The following is a 19722-nucleotide window of genomic DNA, read 5'->3' as shown; positions in this document are numbered from 1 at the left end:
ATAACTGAGGCACAAGGCCACCCTGTTGCACCACCATGTTGAGTGTTGTTTGCTTATCACAGACAGGATTAAACAAATCTCAGATCTCTTTTGAGAATAAAATGAGTGGGGTGGTTTATTGATCAGGCCAGATGTCGACTCAGAGCTGGGGTTTTAGATGTGAGGGTTGCATGCTTTCAGAAATAAGATGAAATGGAAAATAAGTTGGCAACCTGTTGGCGCGCACCACGAATTCTGCAGACAAATTATATTTGCTTATTTGCCACCAGAGGGAAAAAAGCGCTTCATAAATAATGGGATAAGGCAATGAGAACGTCATTTTGAAATCCAGATTAAAATGTTTGCATGGGATAGTAGCACAGTTAACAGCTATTGCATCAGGGCCTATCAAGAAATAAGAGGTCGTGGCCAGTAGGTGCTTCATTGGAAAATGGAGGACGCAAACCACACCTAAGAATAAGACATGTCGAGTCCCTTGGGTCAAAGTATTCAAGATAAGTAGAGCAGTCAATCTCAACTTAACTTAAACCTGAACTGATCTTGATGGTAGTGCAACTTCCAGGACCCTACAAACATATTCAAGTCTTGTTCAGCCACTTCATCCTCATCTTTATAGAGGATTCAGTGCTCTATCAGGAGAGCGTTTTCAACCAATGAGCTACGGTTGCTGCCCCGGTTTTCGATTCGCACACGCAGTGCGTGTCCTTAAATTTTCGATGTTGGACTTCAGATGTCTGTCCTTCGTCACTTGTTGGCCGGAAAATGGGTTTATTTATGCTCCAAGTGAGTGTATGATGTCTTGCTCACCAAATGGAACAGAGCCTTATAGCCATTCACTTTCTACATACTGCATGTCTGTCTTGGATTTAATAAATGTCAAATGCCAATGTGAAACCTTTTGAGTTGCAAATTTGTTTTCCCGACTTCCGTCTGTGGTCTTACACTGAACTCCAGTTGCCTTCTCTCATTAATGTACAATCAACAAGAATAGTGAAATAAAAACAGCAAACTGAGCTCATGTTTTGGATCGGAGGAATATCGGTATCGGCAGATATCCAAATTCAAGTACCGGGATCAGATCGGAAGCCCAAAAATGTGGATTGGTGCATCCTTAGTTGATCAACAAGCCACATTTAGGAACACTGCCCACACCAGCTTGGAGTGATACAACAACATTGGAGTCATTTCAGTGAGAAAAAAAGATGAAAGGATCACAGTATAAAAGCAACTCCTGAATGAAAACAGAACAGGATAGAACATTCTGTTCAAGTTTTGAGAATGAATCTCATATGTAATATGTAATATGTATAATAAAGTCTCACGTTTCATGTTACATGGAACTCTGACATGTATAAGTTATAATAAAATATATCTAAAATATAATGCTTATAATAGCATTGTGAATGATAACATGTGAATGTCCACCAACAAGGTCAAAAGCAACTTTCCGTGCAGGACAAAGTTTAGTTATTACTCTTCAACTCACGAAAAAGCTTGGGTCTTAAAAGGTTAATAGCGGTATGAGTCTTACCTGATGCTCACACTGGAGTCATGTGTGACTCCACAAGTCAGAGAGGCTTTTGTTCCTTTGATGACACTTTGGTCCTGTGGGGGCGTTGTAATCCGGGTGCGTGCTGAGAAGACAGAAGACAGAGATTAATGAAGTCTGAGGCCGATGAGAGAATTCTACCTGAGGAGAACAGCGCTTACACAAAAATGAAATCACTAGTTCCTGAACTCTTTAGCAAACATCGTGTTGGACAGAACACTGGCAGTGCGCTCTCATGCTTAGTGCTCCAACCTTTGGCCAGAACCACTCACCCCAGACCACAAGGTCAGCAGACGCCTCGTCAATGCCTCGGGAGTTGCTGGCCATGCAAGTGTAGGTCCCGGCATCCGAGATGTGGGAGGGGGAGATGAGTAGGCTGCCTGACTCCAGCAGGGTAAATCTGGGCAGCTGAACGGAGCCACTTGCCAGCACACGCTCGCCTGGTGGACAAGATGCATAGTCGGAAACATATTTTTCAAACAGGAGGAAAGAAATGAGGTGTGAATACGAGGAATGGGGTGTGTTCAGCAAGAACTAGAAAGCAGGAACACAAGGAGAGTTCTGCTCCATCATTGGAATGCAGACGTTGTCCTTATGTGTTTATAAAGTCCAATGAGGTAAAAATGAAGACTCCCGGGTCAGACAGAAATCGTATATCATAATCCATCTGAGTGAGTTCGATCTACCTTTCTGCCAAGTAATAGCGGGTCTTGGGGCACCAGATGTCTCACAGTGCAGGATGACAGACATGCCGTCGATCACAGTGCTGTCAGAGGGTCCGGCTGTGATGTTTGGAGCAATACCTGAACAAAACACACACAGCTCACTTGGGATTTTTTGTTTAGACAGGAACTTGTCAATTTGATAAGCTTACGCTATGCTAACCGCAATGCTGAGTGCTGGGATTTTTTCTAAGATTATCGCTACAATGTTGAGCAGTGACCTTGAAAAAAAAACTGTGAAAAAGGAGGAAGTTAATATCAACCTACTTTTTTAAAATTTATTTTTCTGTCAAAGCATCCAGCAGTCATGGTGAGAGAGCCAGATGAAAAGTAAGAGTCTGAAGGAGGAGAAATACAGTGCAGCCAAAAGAAGTATTCATATTTCCTCCAAATGAAGCGTTTTACATTCGCACAGAGAGAAAGAAAGAAATGTCTTCGTCATTTTGTAGAGTAGATGCTTTAATAAAGGAGATCAATTTCGATGCTTCTTTGAAGTAAATGACTGCGTTTTGAAGAAACTAGATCTGCAACTTGCTGTAAAAAAAATGGGTCAGAACATGAAGGCGTAAGACTCGTGAAAGATGCCTCCTTTAATTCATGTTTCCTCACCCAAAATCTAACTTAAATTAGGCCTCTTTAATAAGGATAAGATTCTGGACAGGACAGAGAAAAAATGAGGCCTGGTGTGTGGCTTTGGCTGTCACTAAGGCAAAGACAAGGGTTTTGCAGGACCATAGAAAGGGAAAAAGTGGAAGGTCAAAACTGTTGACACTGGAGACTGGACCCTGTTGGGCAGTTGGAAAGTGGAAGGACAATCCCAGCTCAGTTATCACTAGGGTTCAAGAACCACAGGGTTGGAAAAATGAAGAACGAGAACAGCACATCGGTCATGGTACTGATTGACAAAAAGCAAAGCTCTTTATTCACCAGTTGTCTTTCATGGGTAGTGACCAAAACTACACGGTTGTGGATACCACAGACCTGGGAAGACGCTACTATAGAGCTAAAATAAGGAGCTCACTCACTCGGGAAAGCTGCTACCCCACATTGAGAGAAGCCAATTGAGGAGGCCCTGGCATCTGCTCGAATTCCTCCTGGACTCTTTGCTCCGACTGCTGCCTCCTCTGTCGTGTTTATGGATTTCTGTTCTAGGACTCTATGTTGTCTGTAGATACATAGAGATTGATGTTGCGTTTGTAGACACTAGATGTGAATCTTGTCACTGGCACTGCTCCGTGGGGAGGGGACATAGATTTGATCAAATCCGCTGTTGATCAATCCTCCATCACCACTGAGAGCTCTAACCGCACATAAGAGGTGTAAAGACAAAGAGGCGTGTGAAAACGTAACTGCTCAGCTCCTCTTCCTGTGGTAGTCTACATAAAAGTGGATATTTGTGTGTTTGGATCTCACTCCAGCTCCCATAAAAATAGTCTCATAATGTGAGGGATTTATGTATCGCCTCTATGCAGGAGTTTCAATCAGACAGAAAAGGAGGCAGCATATAGATAAGTGAAATCCCGATTTGCGAGGAGCAATAAATCAACGCTTTTATAGGAAGACGAAAAGCTGCACAGCTCCCCGGAGAGTTTGTCACGGAAGCTGCGTTGATGTGAGGACATGAGCACAGAAGGAGAGGAGGAGATATCAAGAGATGATACGAGGCGATCGGAGGAGGGGAGAGAGAAAATATCATGAATTCTGATAAGGTGGTGCAGCGTGACGAGGCGGCAGAAGGAAGCGAGGAAATTAGATGTCAGAAACTTGGCGAAAACAGATGCAGAGTGAGAGGAACATTACCAATAATTTCCAAATTACAGCGTTGACGCACGCAGAGCAAAACCCATTTGAATCTGGAGTCAGTCAGGTGATCTCCTATGACAATTTTACACTGTTTTCTGAAATCCGCTGCTGTCGGGGGTCACGCAGCTTGACTTCAAAACACATTTTCAAATACCTGGATTTAACTGCAGCTCCTTCTCTCTTCAGAGCTTCCAATAGAGTGTGTGTAAAAGCTTTAAATTATGCATACTAGCAAGCCTTACATTTTATGAAGTGGCATAAAGTGTGTCAATTCGCAACCAACAACAAGTGGACATAACATTTCAAAAAAAAGATTTTGGACTGAATACTGTATATATTAGTATATACAGTATTCAGTCCAAAATCTTTTTTTTGTTTATGTTTTTTTTTTTTTTTAATATTTAAAAAAATATATCACATACTCTCCTCTCAATAATGGCAAAATAAAAGCACATGAAAACAAACAAAAAGTTGCATATTCTTTTTTGCACATTTTCACCAAGTTCGCTAAACAACGCTGAAACACTTGGATGGAAATCTCACTCATGTAGGAAGGAATTTTGACACCATTCTGTGGTGCTCGATTAAGCCTTGGAATAATAACAATAACAATTACAAGCCACGTTGCTGTTGATCTCTGTACCCATGGTCAGACGACAGTAAACAACTGTTCAATAATTGCAAGTATACGAGACCCTTGTCCAATTTGTGACTACATGAATCTCCTTTACTGACCTACATATCAATTGGCTTTTATTGATCAGAACTTTCTGCATGTCTTACTCTGGAGACAGCTGGGAGATCTCCAGCTCCTCCACAGGTGCAGGGAGCTGCTCTCTCTGTCTGTCTCTGCTTCTACACACCATCACCCCCACAGCAACAACAACAACACCCAGCATCATCAGCACCACAACACTGAGCAGCACAGACCTCAGCAGATGGTGATCAACCTCTGGCTCTATGAACATCACCAGGGTCTCAGATCTGAAACACTCAGAGATCACCTCCCCAAACCACACACCAGAAATGTTCACTCTCCTGCAGAGAGATGTTCCTGATCCGGCTGCTGACACAGAGATAGACGAACATCAAAGACTCGTCCTCTGGTTCTGTTGGACCTCATGAACCAGTGAACATTACCAGTCCGATCCCAGCCACCACAATAGAGAGTGAGGTTCTACCGCCCAGTGAAGAGCTCCACAGCAGAAGGCTCCAGGAGATTAAGCACATGATCAGACACACCGAGGTGCCAGGTCCAGACACCAGTGTGGGCCAACACCAGAGATGGAAGCATCAGAGTGGAGTTGAGACTCTCTCTCACAGATTACAGTGAATTCAACATCATCCACCTGTGTGTTTGGTTTTTGCTGCCGTCAGAACAGTTCAGCTCCAGACTCTTCCCACCGAGCGCAGGATAAACTCTGGCTGGACTCTAACATAGAAACGACTGTGAAGGTCACGCCTGAGCTGCTGCTCCTCCAGACTCTAGTAATAGGTGGCAACCCAACGTTTGTCAACAGTGATCAGGAGAGAAGGCTTGTTCTCCACCAGATGGTGTTCGTACTCTGAAGGCATTCCATCGTCTATTGGAACAAATGAATCTGTTCTGTACACTCTGGTTTGGCCCCACACCGTCACAGGTCAGCTCCGCTCTCTCTCCAACATTCAGAATTCAACATTCAAAATCTCTCTTCACCAGGTCATCACTGACAAGGAGAGTGGAGTTCCTCTCAAGCGTCCAGCACTGCTCCTGGTACTGACCAGAGTGGGAAACAGCCAGAGGGTTTGTCCCTTAAGAGCCTGAAGAGTTCCACAGGAGCTTCTGCCTCTCACCAGTCGATCTGGAGACGGAGCAGAAGTCCGCTGCTTGGCCTGGCTTGCCCTGATGACCTCAGCGTGGATATTGGAGAAAAGTGTCATTAGCAGCTGGTGTTGTCAGTGATGGACTGAACTCTGACGGCTGCTTCATCATCTCTTTCTCAACACCACCAGCAGCTTCCTGAGGGTAAGATCAGGAGGAGGATGCATGCTACTCCCTGTTAGCGACTTCCTGTTTCCAGCTTCATCAGGTGTGAAGAGTGGAGGAGCGGCCGCATTGGTCCATCCTTCAATTGGTTCCACAATCTCCCACCAAGAGACAACACTCAACTCAAGTCATCTCCACTGTCAGACACTATCCAAGACAAGCGGGGAACACTGGCATGAGACTGGTTTACACAGCAGGGTTCAAACCACTTGTCTTCCACCAGTGGCCTGCAGTGTCACTGGCCCCGCCACCAAACAGGAAACGCAACTGTTTTCCCTTGAATTTTGGGCTATATTCATGTGAATTCAAGAAAAGACAGGGGTAGCACCTGCAATGAACTTGGTCATTTTGCTGGCTGAGCTTAATAGGCATATGCATGTCTGCTCTCCTCCTCTCCAACTGCTGCTCCAGCAGTGTATGCAGTGTGAATGAGTCCGCAGTCCTATCTTTGTCCATTGACAGGAAGGTCCACTGTTATAATACAGAAAGTGACGCCTCTTGTCATTCGTATTATAGGCATTGGTCCCCTATCGGAAGTCTAGGCAGCTATCAGTAGCAAGACTCACAAGGAGAACTGCATGACAATGTGAGAGAAACAGGAAAGTAAAGAGATCATTAGAAAGCCAAAAGCCACAGCCGTGGTGTGAGAATATTTTGGATTCAAACCTACTCAGCCAGGTGAGCACAACAATATGCACGAGCTAGTGTGTCAAATTTGTTCTCTTTTGATGACAACAAATAAGGCATGGCATCAAACACGGATGCCCACCGAGCAGTTGTACTAAGGTTTGTTCACAAAGACTATGAACGCATTTTTTAAAATTGTAGTTTTAACATGATTGTACTTTTTAACATCATTATTTATTAACATGATTCTTTAAAGATATTTGATACTTATTCAAAATTGGTATTGTTTATCGGCAATAATTTGTGGGACAATTACGACCACCAAAAGCAACAGCCCTGTGTGCCATCAGCTGACGCTGAGCTACAAATGTCCCGAAACGCTCAGGCACTTTGTTCCGTTGTCATCACCTCACACTGAAACACAAAATTAAAATGGACAGAATAGAGTCTGCGACATTACAAAGAAATCCTCTTGCCTCAATAAAGTGGATGCTTATACTAAATAAATAACAATAGAAAATGAAAAAAAAAAGTGCCAAAAATATCTAGATGTAAACAGCACTTTGCCAGATGTGGGTTTTTTTCTTGACAAGAATCTTACTGGTAACAGCCAGGTACGTGTTGGTCTGGACTTCCCCGGCCGAATTCCTGGCAAAGCACTGGAACATCCCAGTGTCATCCGGTAAGAGGCCATTGACCTGCAGACTGCCGCCCACCAGCACTCTGTAGCGCGGCGTCTTCACTGGGTCAATAGGCATGGCATCTTTGTACCACGCAATATCAGGCTGAGGAACTCCTGTTGAGAAATGGGCAAAAGATGAATGAATAAATGTCATTTATTTTAATTGTTGACTGAATACAGGCAATACGATGCGCCATTCCCTGACGAAGAAATGATGACTCACCTCGTGCTTGGCAGGGAATGTCCACAACTTTCTCCATCTCAGCTGTGATGTGTTTTTCTGGCTCTTTGATGAACTGTGGCGGCTCTGTGGAACAGAAGACTTGGTTAACACACATGCAGAAGAGGAGCTGCAACCGATATGAAATAAAGCGCATCAATACAATCGAAACGAACACAGAGCCTTTGAGCCTTTTTTTTTTTTTTTTAAATCAAGGCCAGGAAGAGAAGACGGCAGGGCTGGATTTAATTGAATGATATAATTGCTAAATCTCGGAGAATAAATTGGGATTTGGTTTTCTATTATATCTTTAAATGTCTCTCTCAAACTCAGGGGATGGCTGGAGGGAACGGTTCAACACACCTTTGAATCGCATCACAACCTTGAAAACTTCAAAGAGTTTGAGAATGATGGAAACGGCGGCCACTTTAGCAACGCTGTTAAATAGTTTCTGGGGGCCGGCCATTAGCTCTCCGGCTCCTAAATCAATCATTCTTTCAGGTTAGAGACAACAACTGCACAGATTCTACTTTTGAAGAGTGAGAAATCGCTATAGTTTTCTTTTTACAAAACAAAAAAGGGAATTTTCCAATTAGATTTGTACATACAATACATTCGAAGGTTCTCATTCCACTGTGCGCGAAAGGCAGATAACCAGTTATTAACTTGAGGATGCAATGTGTTTTGGTTTAGTTTTGAACGCAATCTTTGCTGATACTGACAAAAAACTATTTGTTTGTGCGTGTATAATGCAGCCTCAACAACATTTTTTCAAGATTTATCACAACAATATTTGAGAATGAATCTGACACACTGACTCAGTTCATGTGTACCATAACTAATAAATAATGTATATTAACAGAATAAAAATAAAGAACATCAAAAATCAAATTTTCATACATTAATTGAAAAAAATAATAATTGCGGGTTGGAACACCACCTTTTTTTTAAATCAAAAATATTTGCACGCTTTTCTTCACTTCTTACAATCCTTAACATTTTGTGACGCTATGGTAGCAACAACGTTTCCGGGTGTCCAGCATGTGTTTTGATGAAAAACTGGGAGCCACCGCACGTCGGTCACATTTTAATTCGGCTACCTTGGGACGGTTCTTGAATTTCTTCCCACACAATTTCTCCTCAACGCTCACATTAAAAATACAAAACTAAATCACACAAAACTTTTTCGTGGAACTGCAATTTCTTGTCTTCCTTTTCACCGTCACTAATGTTCTGCTCATCACTTCATGCTGACTTCACAAGTCTGCGAGACTTTCTTTCAATATTTGCTGCAAAACATTTGTTGAGGAATAATTATTAACATTAATCCCAACATCGTGTTTGGCATCTCAAACCTCCTCAATTACAACTTCAGCGACTGCATTCAGGTTGACAAACATTTGATTTCTCCGAATCAAAAACAAATCAAAAGAAATAAAACAAAATATCAGGATGATTCATGTCTGAGTCTGCACTTGCAAAACAACATCAAGGCTTATGCAGATTTGAATCAACAGCTACTTCTTGATTTTTTTTTGTTTTGTTTTGTCCGGCACAAATGTAATCACATTTACACACTGAACAAATACGATCAGCAGTCGCGCTGTCTGTATTTCCGGTTTGAGAATAACTCACCTACTACATGGAGAAAAGCCCCAGCGCTGACGGAAGGCACACTGCTGCTCCGGAGAACGGCCTCACATTCGTAGAAACCAGAGTCGCTGACCAGAGGGCTGAGGATGGTCAGTCTGCGGTTGAAGTCACTCAGACCACTGGATACCAGCACTCCATTCTTTCGCCAAGAGATGCTAAGCTTGATGAGGGGTCTGTAAGATCAAGGCCAATGACACTTCAGTTTTAGGTAAAACCTATTCCATGTGTGCGAGAATCTCCAGTGTCACAAAAGTGCAAATCGTAGTATGTTCATTTTCAGAGCTCAGTTAGTGGCTCGTGTTCATATGCGGTGAGGTTTTATTCATGTACTTTCCAGAGACAAAGATCCACTTGGTGTAACTTTTCACAACCCTACAAGTCAATGACGGCTTCAACTGTCATTATGGAAATAATAATTATCACATTTGTGCGACAATTTGACGATTCTGTTCACGAACTGTTCACTTTTTTTTTTACATTTATTTCTTTTTTAATGAACATCTTTTCCCATATGACTTGCTTTCAGCTAGTGACGCCAACACTGCAGAATAAGTGATAGCAAACATTTTAATTTGCAGTTCACACAAACTGCCTCCTGCTAATATGCTGATCCAAAGGTAGAGAGAATTCTGGGAAAAAAAAAACAAAAAAAACAAAACAGCATTTCCGGTGAAGTCACTTTTTTTGAGACTCTCCACTAAAGGCAGTATTACTGAAGGGATTTTTTTTTGTTCTTTCTCTTTTCATCACAAACACCACCACTTTGACAGTAATATATAAATACAAATATATATTATTTTTATTGCCCATTTTTGTGCGTTTTTTATTTTTTTGTTCCTCAAAATACATTGAAGGAATATTGAAAATATATTTTGAAATAAATTGCCTCGCCTTTTGTCTTGAATGTCTGGTCCATAGTTATGTTGATTTATATTCAACTTATGTGTTATATTCAATATGTGTATAAAATGAAAAATGTCAATATGTTTCATGGTATATTTACACCTCTTAATATCCTTACTTACATTTAATTTTTTTAGGTTAATTTTGTCCTTGTTACTTAAGTATATATTTTGGATATTTTGTCGTCATGTTTTGCAGTCATCGATGTCTTTCGTTTGATGATGGCCCCTCACAACAGTTACAGTTTCTAACGTGGAAATTTCATTGCCCACCTCTGGGATAAGCGAAAAAAGATTAAGGAAAGTTGGACCTCACCTGTCACCCGTCACATTGAGGAGTATTGGCAACAGCAAAACATTATTTTATTTACAGTTGTAACAGCAACACACAACTCCAAACTCCCCACAACATATGAAATGTTTGGTTTAATATATTATAAAATGTGGTTTAAGAGATTATTATTGCTTCACTGTGCTGGTGGAAGCTGGAGCTACCTGGCATTGGCCACACACTCCATTGTGACCTCCGACGTGCCAGTGACCACGCTGGTGTTCCTCGGGGGAATGATGATGGTTGGCGCAATTGGGTCAGCTGGTCCGCCGACATCTGGCAAGAAAAAAAAAACCAAAAGACAGGATTCACAAAAGCATCCAAACAAAACTCAAGTGGCATGCATTTCCGTAAAAAAGCCCAAATTTCCTCGACGGGTTATTATATATTACACTAATATAAACTGAAACAAGGCCGCAGTTTGATATATTAGGGCTCCCTGGATGGAGCAGGATGTCCTACGGATTTAATTTCCACCAGCGACTTCTGTGGGCGCTCACTGACGTGGAATATTGGAAGTGACTGGCCCACACAGCATATCTGAGTTGTGACAGAGAGACAGGCGCAATAAGAAGAGACAGCGCACGGACCGTGTGTTACGTCTGCTGGAGAGAAGGAAATACTGCCCGACCAAGGAGAAACTGTCTGTGCACCGAATATTTTCAGAAATTCGAGCCATTTACGTATGGAGGAGAGATGGTCAGTTGTGACCCTGAGTCGCCTTCATACTTTGAAACACGTAAAGTCAGTAATAACCTGGCACTGATCTGTCTATCTCATCACACTCTGTGAGTCTGCGTGTGGCTCAAGATCAGTCAGCGACGTTGTCTGGGGTTATCATGACTTATTTTGAATCTTCAGGCGTAAGAATGTGCACTCACGCTAACTCCAGGAAGAAAAATGCACCTGTGGCTTCAAAAATACTAAATAAGAGTGTGTGACTGGTGTACAATATAGTACCATAGTACCAAAACAAATGTCTTTTAGTTGTTCTGCACTTACTAGCTGGGATGGACACCAGCAACATGCGCCACCCCACTAAAAGTGTGAGCACAGAAATAAATGAATGGAAGAGTGAGACATATTTTGAGGAGCCATAGTCATAATCTACTTTGGATTTAGGACTGCTTTTCCTTAATTTATTAAACTGCTTGTGCTGCGTACTTTTGGCAAAGTGGTTGAGACATGGACCATTGATGATACAAAGGAAGTCACATTTGTTCTATGGTAAGACCACATTTCTCCACTCCATCACATCACTGATGGGGAATGATGAACATACAAATAAACATGAATCATAAATAATTCAGTTGACCATATTGCTAACTTCAAATCTTTAACCACATTGACCAACGCCGATTTTGAAGTTGAAACAAAGCATCTTTTCAAGCTGCGACAAAGCTTTTATTTATTCATTTATTTTTGAGGAGAGACTCTGCAGTTGTGTCTGAAAAATTGGACAGAAACCAAAAAAAAAAAAACATGATCACAGATAGAAAAGGCCAAATTGTGATAGCGGTGAGCACTTTCATCCAAGGCGAGTTGGAGGAGGAGAAATGAAATATGAACTTTAAAACCACTCAATGATCAATTGGAGGTTTTCAGTCAGGGAGACCTGAAAACAAATGGAGCCTATACATCTCTCAAGTTTGCGACTCACCGCCTAACTTATATAAGACACAATCGTGCACTCATCTGACTCTTTTCTTGTTCATTTTCTCAGAAATAACTCAACAAGACAATTCTCTGTCCTTCAGACCGAGTTGAGACCCGTGTGAGGGAGCCAAGTCTCAGGGGACTGTCTGATAGATGTCACAGCAGGAACATCTGCTTCAGCAGACACAGACACATATGGTAGGAAACGCTCACTGCAGCCCGCACATCTTCATGTTCATGTAAATGCTCGCCACGACTCCTACGAGAGAAGAAAAGCCGTCTGCTCCGTTCTACATCCAACCTGAGTGTGTGTCTGTCAGGCTTATTAACTCTACAAATGTTCTGCGTTTGCGCCACAGGCCATTTCTACTCCCTTGTGGTGTCAAGCATAATATCTCAGCACTCTCATCCGCTTGCCGCCACAGAACTCTAGCATGCCGTGTCATCAAATATGTGAGCGGCCCTTATCTGTCCTCTTCCATTCTGTTGATCTAAGGCCATCGGTTTGATTTGCGCTCCTCTGTTTTTTTGTTTGTTCCAGGAGCGACGGGTGTCTGTGAATATTAAGAATGACTTGGCAGGAGATCCCGTCTTCTGTATGGATCTCCGCTCTCGGTTTATGTGTGAACATCTGCAGCAATGATTGGATTTTGGCTGCAACAGTTGGGTGAAATGAAACATGATGATGGAGGTTCAGCTACCCGGATGTATTTTTTTATTTCAGATAAAATGGAAAATTAAAATGTACAAAATAAACTCACTGGACTACTGAGACTTTTCAATCCCCTGTATGCAATGCATAGGGCAGAAGTGACAATAAAAGCTGTCTTTACCTTTTACACGTTGACAATAGCAACAGTCATAGTAGTAGCAGTTTTTCATAGCCGTGGCATCAGCAATTCTTTCTTGTCTTGCATGTGTGCAGCATGAATAGGAGAAGCAAGTTGACATACCTCATGTGCAAAATCAATTTGGTTCACACTACTCCCTGACTGAAAACTGCCTCATGGGGTGCGTGTGCAAATAAGTTGAGTGCAATATTCCAGCGACCTGTGCAGGGTCTCCCCTGGCCTCTCACACTATGTTGTTCCGAGAGGCTCCATAATGCATAAATAAGCCAAATACTCACTTTCCACGGACAAGGTGATTGGCTGGCTGGTCTTGTTTTCTCCATTCTTATCATTCACCGCCTGGACATAGTATCTGCCCGCATCCGGAGCCACAGTGGACAAGATGACCAGCGTGTTGTCCAGTGTGATTGCACTGATGGGAGAACAAACAAAGTGAATTTTGTAAACTTTTTTCACCACAAGTGCTTTCGCTGAACATTATTTTCATGCTAACACACAATGTAAACTCGTATTTTTGTTCAGAGAAAGACTCGCGGGAGCACAAGTGCTTCCTCAAGTGTTGGTTCCTCTGTTCGATCAGACAACCTCATCATTCACCACAATCATACGTCCAAGCGGTTGCAATATACTACTTAACACCAGTTAAACACTCACACACCAGCTGTATATCCAGACTTGATCCTGCAGCTGAGCAGTGAATTAAACATTTTAACAGTATAATTACAGTCTTCACGCAGCATTAGAGCAATCGATTGACAACACGCAGACAATGTGTTGGTGCTGGGTTTGCGCGGTACAAATATTGACAACCTCCACAGATTCTAATTCCCCTCGTGGTGCGTAGTGAAATATGATCGTCCTGCTTGATAAACCACAGATTTTAATTGGCTGCATGTAGCCCCGACTTCGCTTCTTTTGACCTCCATTTTGGCAGTAAAACACTGCTGGCAGGAGAGTCAGCTGTATAATATTTTTTAGTCAGCTGCTTAAAGAAAGCCATATCAGTGGACAGAGGAGCATTTTTACAAGGTCTGAATTTTTCCTCCGTCACGTCTCTCTCTGGTTTATTTAGTGAGGGACAGCCACTGCTTTGTCCTCAGACAGCTAAAGTTAAAGCCCAGGGACTTTGTTTACGATCAATATTTTCCTATTATTTGCTTTTGTGCTTGTTCAACAGTCTGTGATCCAGCGAGGCGCCTTCCTGTCCATTTATATTTTCATTTATTTTCATCCATTCAGACCCCTGTGATCGATTACCACTGGCCATAGTCGGCCCACTTAAGCGTAAAGACGGAGATGCTAAATCACCTTGTGAAATCTCAATAATAATTTCTCCTGTTTTTAAGACTGTCCTCCTTGACTAGATTTTGCTTAGAAAAAAAAAAAAAGTTGCAATGAAAGAAGAATAAATATATGACGTTGAAAAGTGGAAATTATAAATATTGAATCTGTCAAAAAATAGAGAATCTTCCCTTTAAAAATAATGAATAAGATAAATGTTTAAACTGTACCACAGATCCTACTACAGGCAAAAGTCAAAGAACGTATCTACTTTAGGATTCATCATAACTTTGTATTGTTTCCCTTTTGGCGCTCTAGCCACACATTTCAGCAGACAGTTCTAAAATATTGAAAGCACAAACTCTGGGATGCCACGATATTGAATGAACACAATCAAAAACTCTTGACTGCTGTCTGCATTTTAAGCGGCATGACATCTCCATTCAATATTCTCTCTCATTCTTTTCCCCGTTTACATCACCAGAACCGCTTTCGCCTCAAAATCTGAACTAAGTGCAGTGTTGGTAATCAATAACTTAAAGTAGTGGCTTGTTCAATATGTGCCTGTGTAGTTGGGAGCACATGAAAGGAAAATCTTGTCGTTCAGAAACCTGAAACAGATCAGCTCCTTCAAGCCGTTGATCTGATCGTGGGAGGCACAAAAGCCACTGAACCCACCTCCAGTAAGAGCAACAAAGGCAAGCATGAGCATCATTACCCAGCAATTCAAACCCAGGGCAAGAATTTACAGTATGAGTACCTGTCCGACTGAGAGATCAAGACGACAATTCAGTCGCACCGTGGTCATTTATGTCCAGTCCCTGCTGAGCACTGTGAATTCCTCCCAGGGATGATTGTGTGAAGTTATTAATTTTACTGAATGTTTGAGCTCAGTCATCTGGGTCACCATGCAACAAGAGGTTTGAACATCTGGACCGGTGGTCTGACGTAGCAAAGGTGCCCGCAAGGAACACAACGCTCATTTAGAACAACACATTCAGCATCCAGGTTTCAACAACACTGCGCATGCGCGTCACTAGAACTCGTAGCCGTGTGTGCACTGGAACAGTTCTAACCACAACTGTCAACATGAATTACTGTCAGCAGGAAACATTTTGACGTGCAGATCAAATGTGGCTCCGTGGTCTCAGTGGACTAGGTGGTTCAGCACGCGATCCATCTATCCTGAGTAACTGTGCATTTAGCAATGAACTAGAACTAGGCACTGTGTACGATGAGTGACTTCTTGGTTTATTTACAGGTGCAAATATAAACACCTGTGATGCACATTGAGCACTTTCTTCATCTGAGCAAGTTACCCACTTCCTGTTTTCTTTTAAACATCTTCTAACAAGAAGATGAGGAAGAGAGGTGGGGTGGTATAATAAGGAAATGAGCATGGTTTCATGTTTTATGGAGTTGAGCATACAATATATTTCAGTTTGAAATCTTAGCACTGATACATGCAGCTCAAAGAAAACATCACTTTTTGTCCAGAAGGGTTCCTCAGTTGAGCAGGTTTAGGTCAAGGAATACCATCAGTTGGTGTATCTTAATACACACGCCATTAATATTACTTAATGGCAAAGAGATTTATCAATCATGAATGAGGAGGAGTCTTTGAGAGGACCCAAATACAGGCTGCGTAGCGAGAGTTCAACATAGGTTCAATCGAGATAAAACAATTAACAAAAGGAGCACAACAAAAGAGAGGGTGATGTAAAAACAAAATCCACAACAACTCCAAAAAAAGGCCTTCAATTTGACTTGACTTGACGCTCAGACTTTACGACAAGACGGTACACACAGACAGAAATCGAGGGGCAGATAACAATGCAGGGCACCAGGTGCAATGAATGATGGGATTAGGGTTAGATGCAGACAAGATGCACAACCGAAAGACAAGCCAAAGCCTCATGAAAATAAAACAGGAAGTGGGCAAGAACAAGACAACAGAAAGTACAAATTAATATGAAGTGACGCTGCCTGAACATAACAGAACTTAACCGAACCGACAACGCATAACACAGGAAGCCAAACATAACACTGAGCTCAAGACCCAAGACGGGCAACATCTCCACCTCACTCAGGTACCACGATGATAGAATCCCTCATCACCGTCTTCCCCACTGTATGGTATTGTGCTGCAACCACAGACCGAGACATACATCTTGTTTTAAACAACTTCAGGATGCCCTCGACCACCCCTCCACAAACTGATGAACTTTAACCAGCTCCACTCAGGCGAAGAAGCGAGTTGAAGGACTAAAAACTTTGTCTCGTGAACATTTTTTGTTTGCCTTATTAACATTGGTTGGACCTCTCAGACCCTAAAAGATCAGCACATATTTGTTTCCTTGTGCTGACCCAAACCAAACTAACAGAGTAGGCTAACTCGGCCACTGCTCGTATTCTGCCATAAATCCATTCTTTGCCACTTTCCATTCTGTTAACATTTGGTGACATTCTACAAATGTGTCCATCTTTGGCCCCACAGACTCCCTCCCTGTCTTGTTTGGAGAACACTTATTAACTGCTTCTTGGAACTGTATACATGAGTGGTTGACTCCCATGGTTGGGACACACATTCTCGGGAACATTACTAATGCTAACCTTAAAGATGAAGAAAAACATAATTGCCCTCCCCTGTTCTACAACCCGATTGATTTTTAAATACGTGAAACACAATATTTGCAAGGGTATAACTTGTGATTTGACATGCATGATGAAACTGCAAACAGTCCTGCTAGACTGCCCGGCAGGCCTCAATGGCTCCCGCTTATGATCTGAGCTAAATATTTAATGCTCACTCGCTGGAGCGGTGACATTCTGGACACACCACCATGAATTATGGATCCCCTCAGGGATATGGGGAGAACGGAAGTGTCCAAAGAACTGAATTATTCTCAGGTGACTTTTGAGGACCTTTCTAAAAGAGGGAGACGATTCAGTAGTCCTTTGCCTGTTAGGAAAAGTGTGGCTAAGTCTTACACTCAGCTGGAACAAGGTTTATGAAAACGCAGTGGAGTGGGTGAGGAATTTAACAAGAGATCAAGTTTCTCTCAAGATTTTCCTTTCAAAAGACATTGTGAAAGGATTTCATTCATCTCATTTGTTACGAAATAAAAAAAAAATGCAATTTTTTTTGGAAATCACACACACAAAGGAACACTTAAGGAACAAAAGCCTAGATACTCTGACGGAGTCATTTTGACCGCACAATTATCCCCGACTCATCTGACTACTTCAGTTCCCTTTGTGCGACAAATATTCATAATTCCAGGACATTGTCCTTAACATTGTCCAACATCCTTAACCTTCTACTCCAAATCCTTCTCCTTAAGAAATGAACATACTTCTACAGTAGTTTTCCAACCGTTTTAAAACCACGACACGCCTCGCACATCGAAAAATCCCAAAGCACACCACCAAAGGAACCTCAGCCAAAGCGCAATTGTGTTCAGTCAAAAGACCTGCAGAAGATCCCTTATAATTTGTGAAAAATTGTGCCTTCTGACACACAATAATAATAATAGTGGATAAATATATAATATAATTTGAAACTGTATCCAGGTAACATAGCAAAACTATATTTTATATTTTAAATAACTTTTGATTTATCACAATCTCACATGTACTTTTGGGGCTCGCTTGCAAGTTTCTGGTCAGAGTTAGTCATGAAACAAAAATAGGACATAGAGCAGATTTTAACTTAGTAAAATTGATATTTTAGTAAAATATCAATGTCTTTTTTTAGCAGGATTTAATTGAGCAATAGACTAAATTATTGAAAGCCACTGATGATTTTTTGAGTGGAACAATTGCACTTCAAAACTCCTTCTAGGAAGCAGAGATCCTGACAGATTTCTACTAACGTTTATGAGAAAACAATATATTCATCTTTTTCTGGTTTCTACTGCATTATGGTTGGCATATCTTCTTTTGCATGACTTTATTCTGTGAAATAACCAGATAAATCTTTCACCCTCTTTGCCTCAGCTTACTTCGTGACAACAATTATTCTTTCTCTCTGTATATTGGAGCGCATTCATTTGGTTAGTTTTTTGTGAACTTTTGAGCAACAAAGCAAACCTTGATGATTCACAAATGTCAACAAAGTTTTGAAGAGTGACATCACATTCGCTGTTAGCTTTGTTTGCTCTGCGGTGAAGACAGTATTTGGCATTACAGGTTCAAAAAGGTACAATTCATCAGTCTGTCGTGAAGGTGTGTGGTCAAATTAGAGGCACATCAGGTTTAGAAACAACAGGGAGTTGCGCATTTGACTGGCATCTTCAGTGTGTGGGAAGAGGAGCGCTGCTGCAAGTGATAGATGAGTCAACGCGTCACCATAGATCTATAGTGTATAGAATGAATGTGACTGAATGCATGCAATCTCCTCACCTTGGTAGATCATCAACATTGTTATTTATCTTCATGTCTTCATATTGCCCACCTCATTCTCAGCACACTAGTTGAAACCATGAGAAACCATTGTTTCAACTGTCCTGAATTGCCAAATTGGTAACTGCAGTCAGTGAGAGGTGGCTCCATGCATGAGGCCGGATGTGAACGGAGCTGTAACACTACTACATGTAAACAGCAAACGGCTATTTTAATAGAATGATTTTATAGAAAAGATGTTGCCAGTGTACGTATTCTCTGAGAGAAGTGGGGATAGGGATACTGCACTTGTTCTCCTTTCTGGCTGTCAGAGCAAGAGGGCAGTTTTGGGCTGGAGCAAAAACTTTGTGGCTTGTTTTCACTCCAGTTAATTAAAGTCCTTTACCTTCAGTTCTCATTTCTTTCCTGACTCGTGCCTAATCACAGCCAAGCCTCAACTGCTAATTCAATCGACTGGGATGTGTGGCGCAGATGTGACTTATTTAGAGGTTGTTTGTTTGTTTCCAAGTCTGTCAGGCTTTATTTCAGTTATCCGACTCTGACTCCGCAGTTTCTCAGCCGTGTTGAGAGCAGCTGGCTCGGCCTTGTAACAGCAGTCGGCCGTGCGTTTGGCACATTGCAGGGGAATTATGGAAACCTCAGAGCTCAGAAAAGTGAGCAAATAAGATGTATGAGCATGCTTCTGTCTGTGTCAGTTCTGCTATTCCTGAAACTTCAAATGCCATCTCTTCTGTTTTTAACCCACTTTTCCTCAGATTCCATCAGAGACTCGGAAGTTGGCTGAAAGTTCCGGGCCATCGGGGAGATTATGTTTTTAAACATAACTCACAGCTTGTCATGTAACTTCAACATTCAAATGCTTTATGTTTAAGTTTGAGTAATGTTGGAGTTTTTTTTTTTTTTTTTTTTAATGCTGCCAGCTGAGTGCTAAACGCTGCTGGAATTATGATAATTAGATATACGCTGCATTGCCAATAGTTGCTTTGCAATTTCCACATTTACTGACAAATGAGCT

At 41.8% G+C, this 19722-nt stretch overlaps 1 protein-coding gene across 7 annotated transcripts in view; it reads right to left on the bottom strand.

The window, feature by feature from the left end:
* sdk2b (sidekick cell adhesion molecule 2b) overlaps window positions 1-19722 on the bottom strand; it is a 235910-nt gene that overhangs the window by 45336 nt on the left and 170852 nt on the right. For all 7 annotated transcript variants that reach the window (XM_053854712.1, XM_053854715.1, XM_053854713.1 and 4 more), the window contains exons 5-12: window positions 13301-13434; window positions 10680-10791; window positions 9265-9455; window positions 7633-7716; window positions 7329-7523; window positions 2236-2352; window positions 1822-1989; window positions 1532-1634 (exon numbers count right to left, since the gene is read on the bottom strand). In XM_053854712.1, coding sequence (XP_053710687.1) covers window positions 1532-1634; window positions 1822-1989; window positions 2236-2352; window positions 7329-7523; window positions 7633-7716; window positions 9265-9455; window positions 10680-10791; window positions 13301-13434 — 1104 coding nt within the window. The remainder of the gene's footprint in view (window positions 1-1531; window positions 1635-1821; window positions 1990-2235; window positions 2353-7328; window positions 7524-7632; window positions 7717-9264; window positions 9456-10679; window positions 10792-13300; window positions 13435-19722) is intronic.

The sequence above is a fragment of the Synchiropus splendidus genome, chromosome 1 (assembly GCF_027744825.2).
Source record: "Synchiropus splendidus isolate RoL2022-P1 chromosome 1, RoL_Sspl_1.0, whole genome shotgun sequence".
Taxonomy (NCBI): Eukaryota; Metazoa; Chordata; class Actinopteri; order Syngnathiformes; family Callionymidae; genus Synchiropus; species Synchiropus splendidus.
Note: the sequence above shows the minus strand (reverse complement) of the source record. Positions and strands in the feature narration are given on the sequence as shown.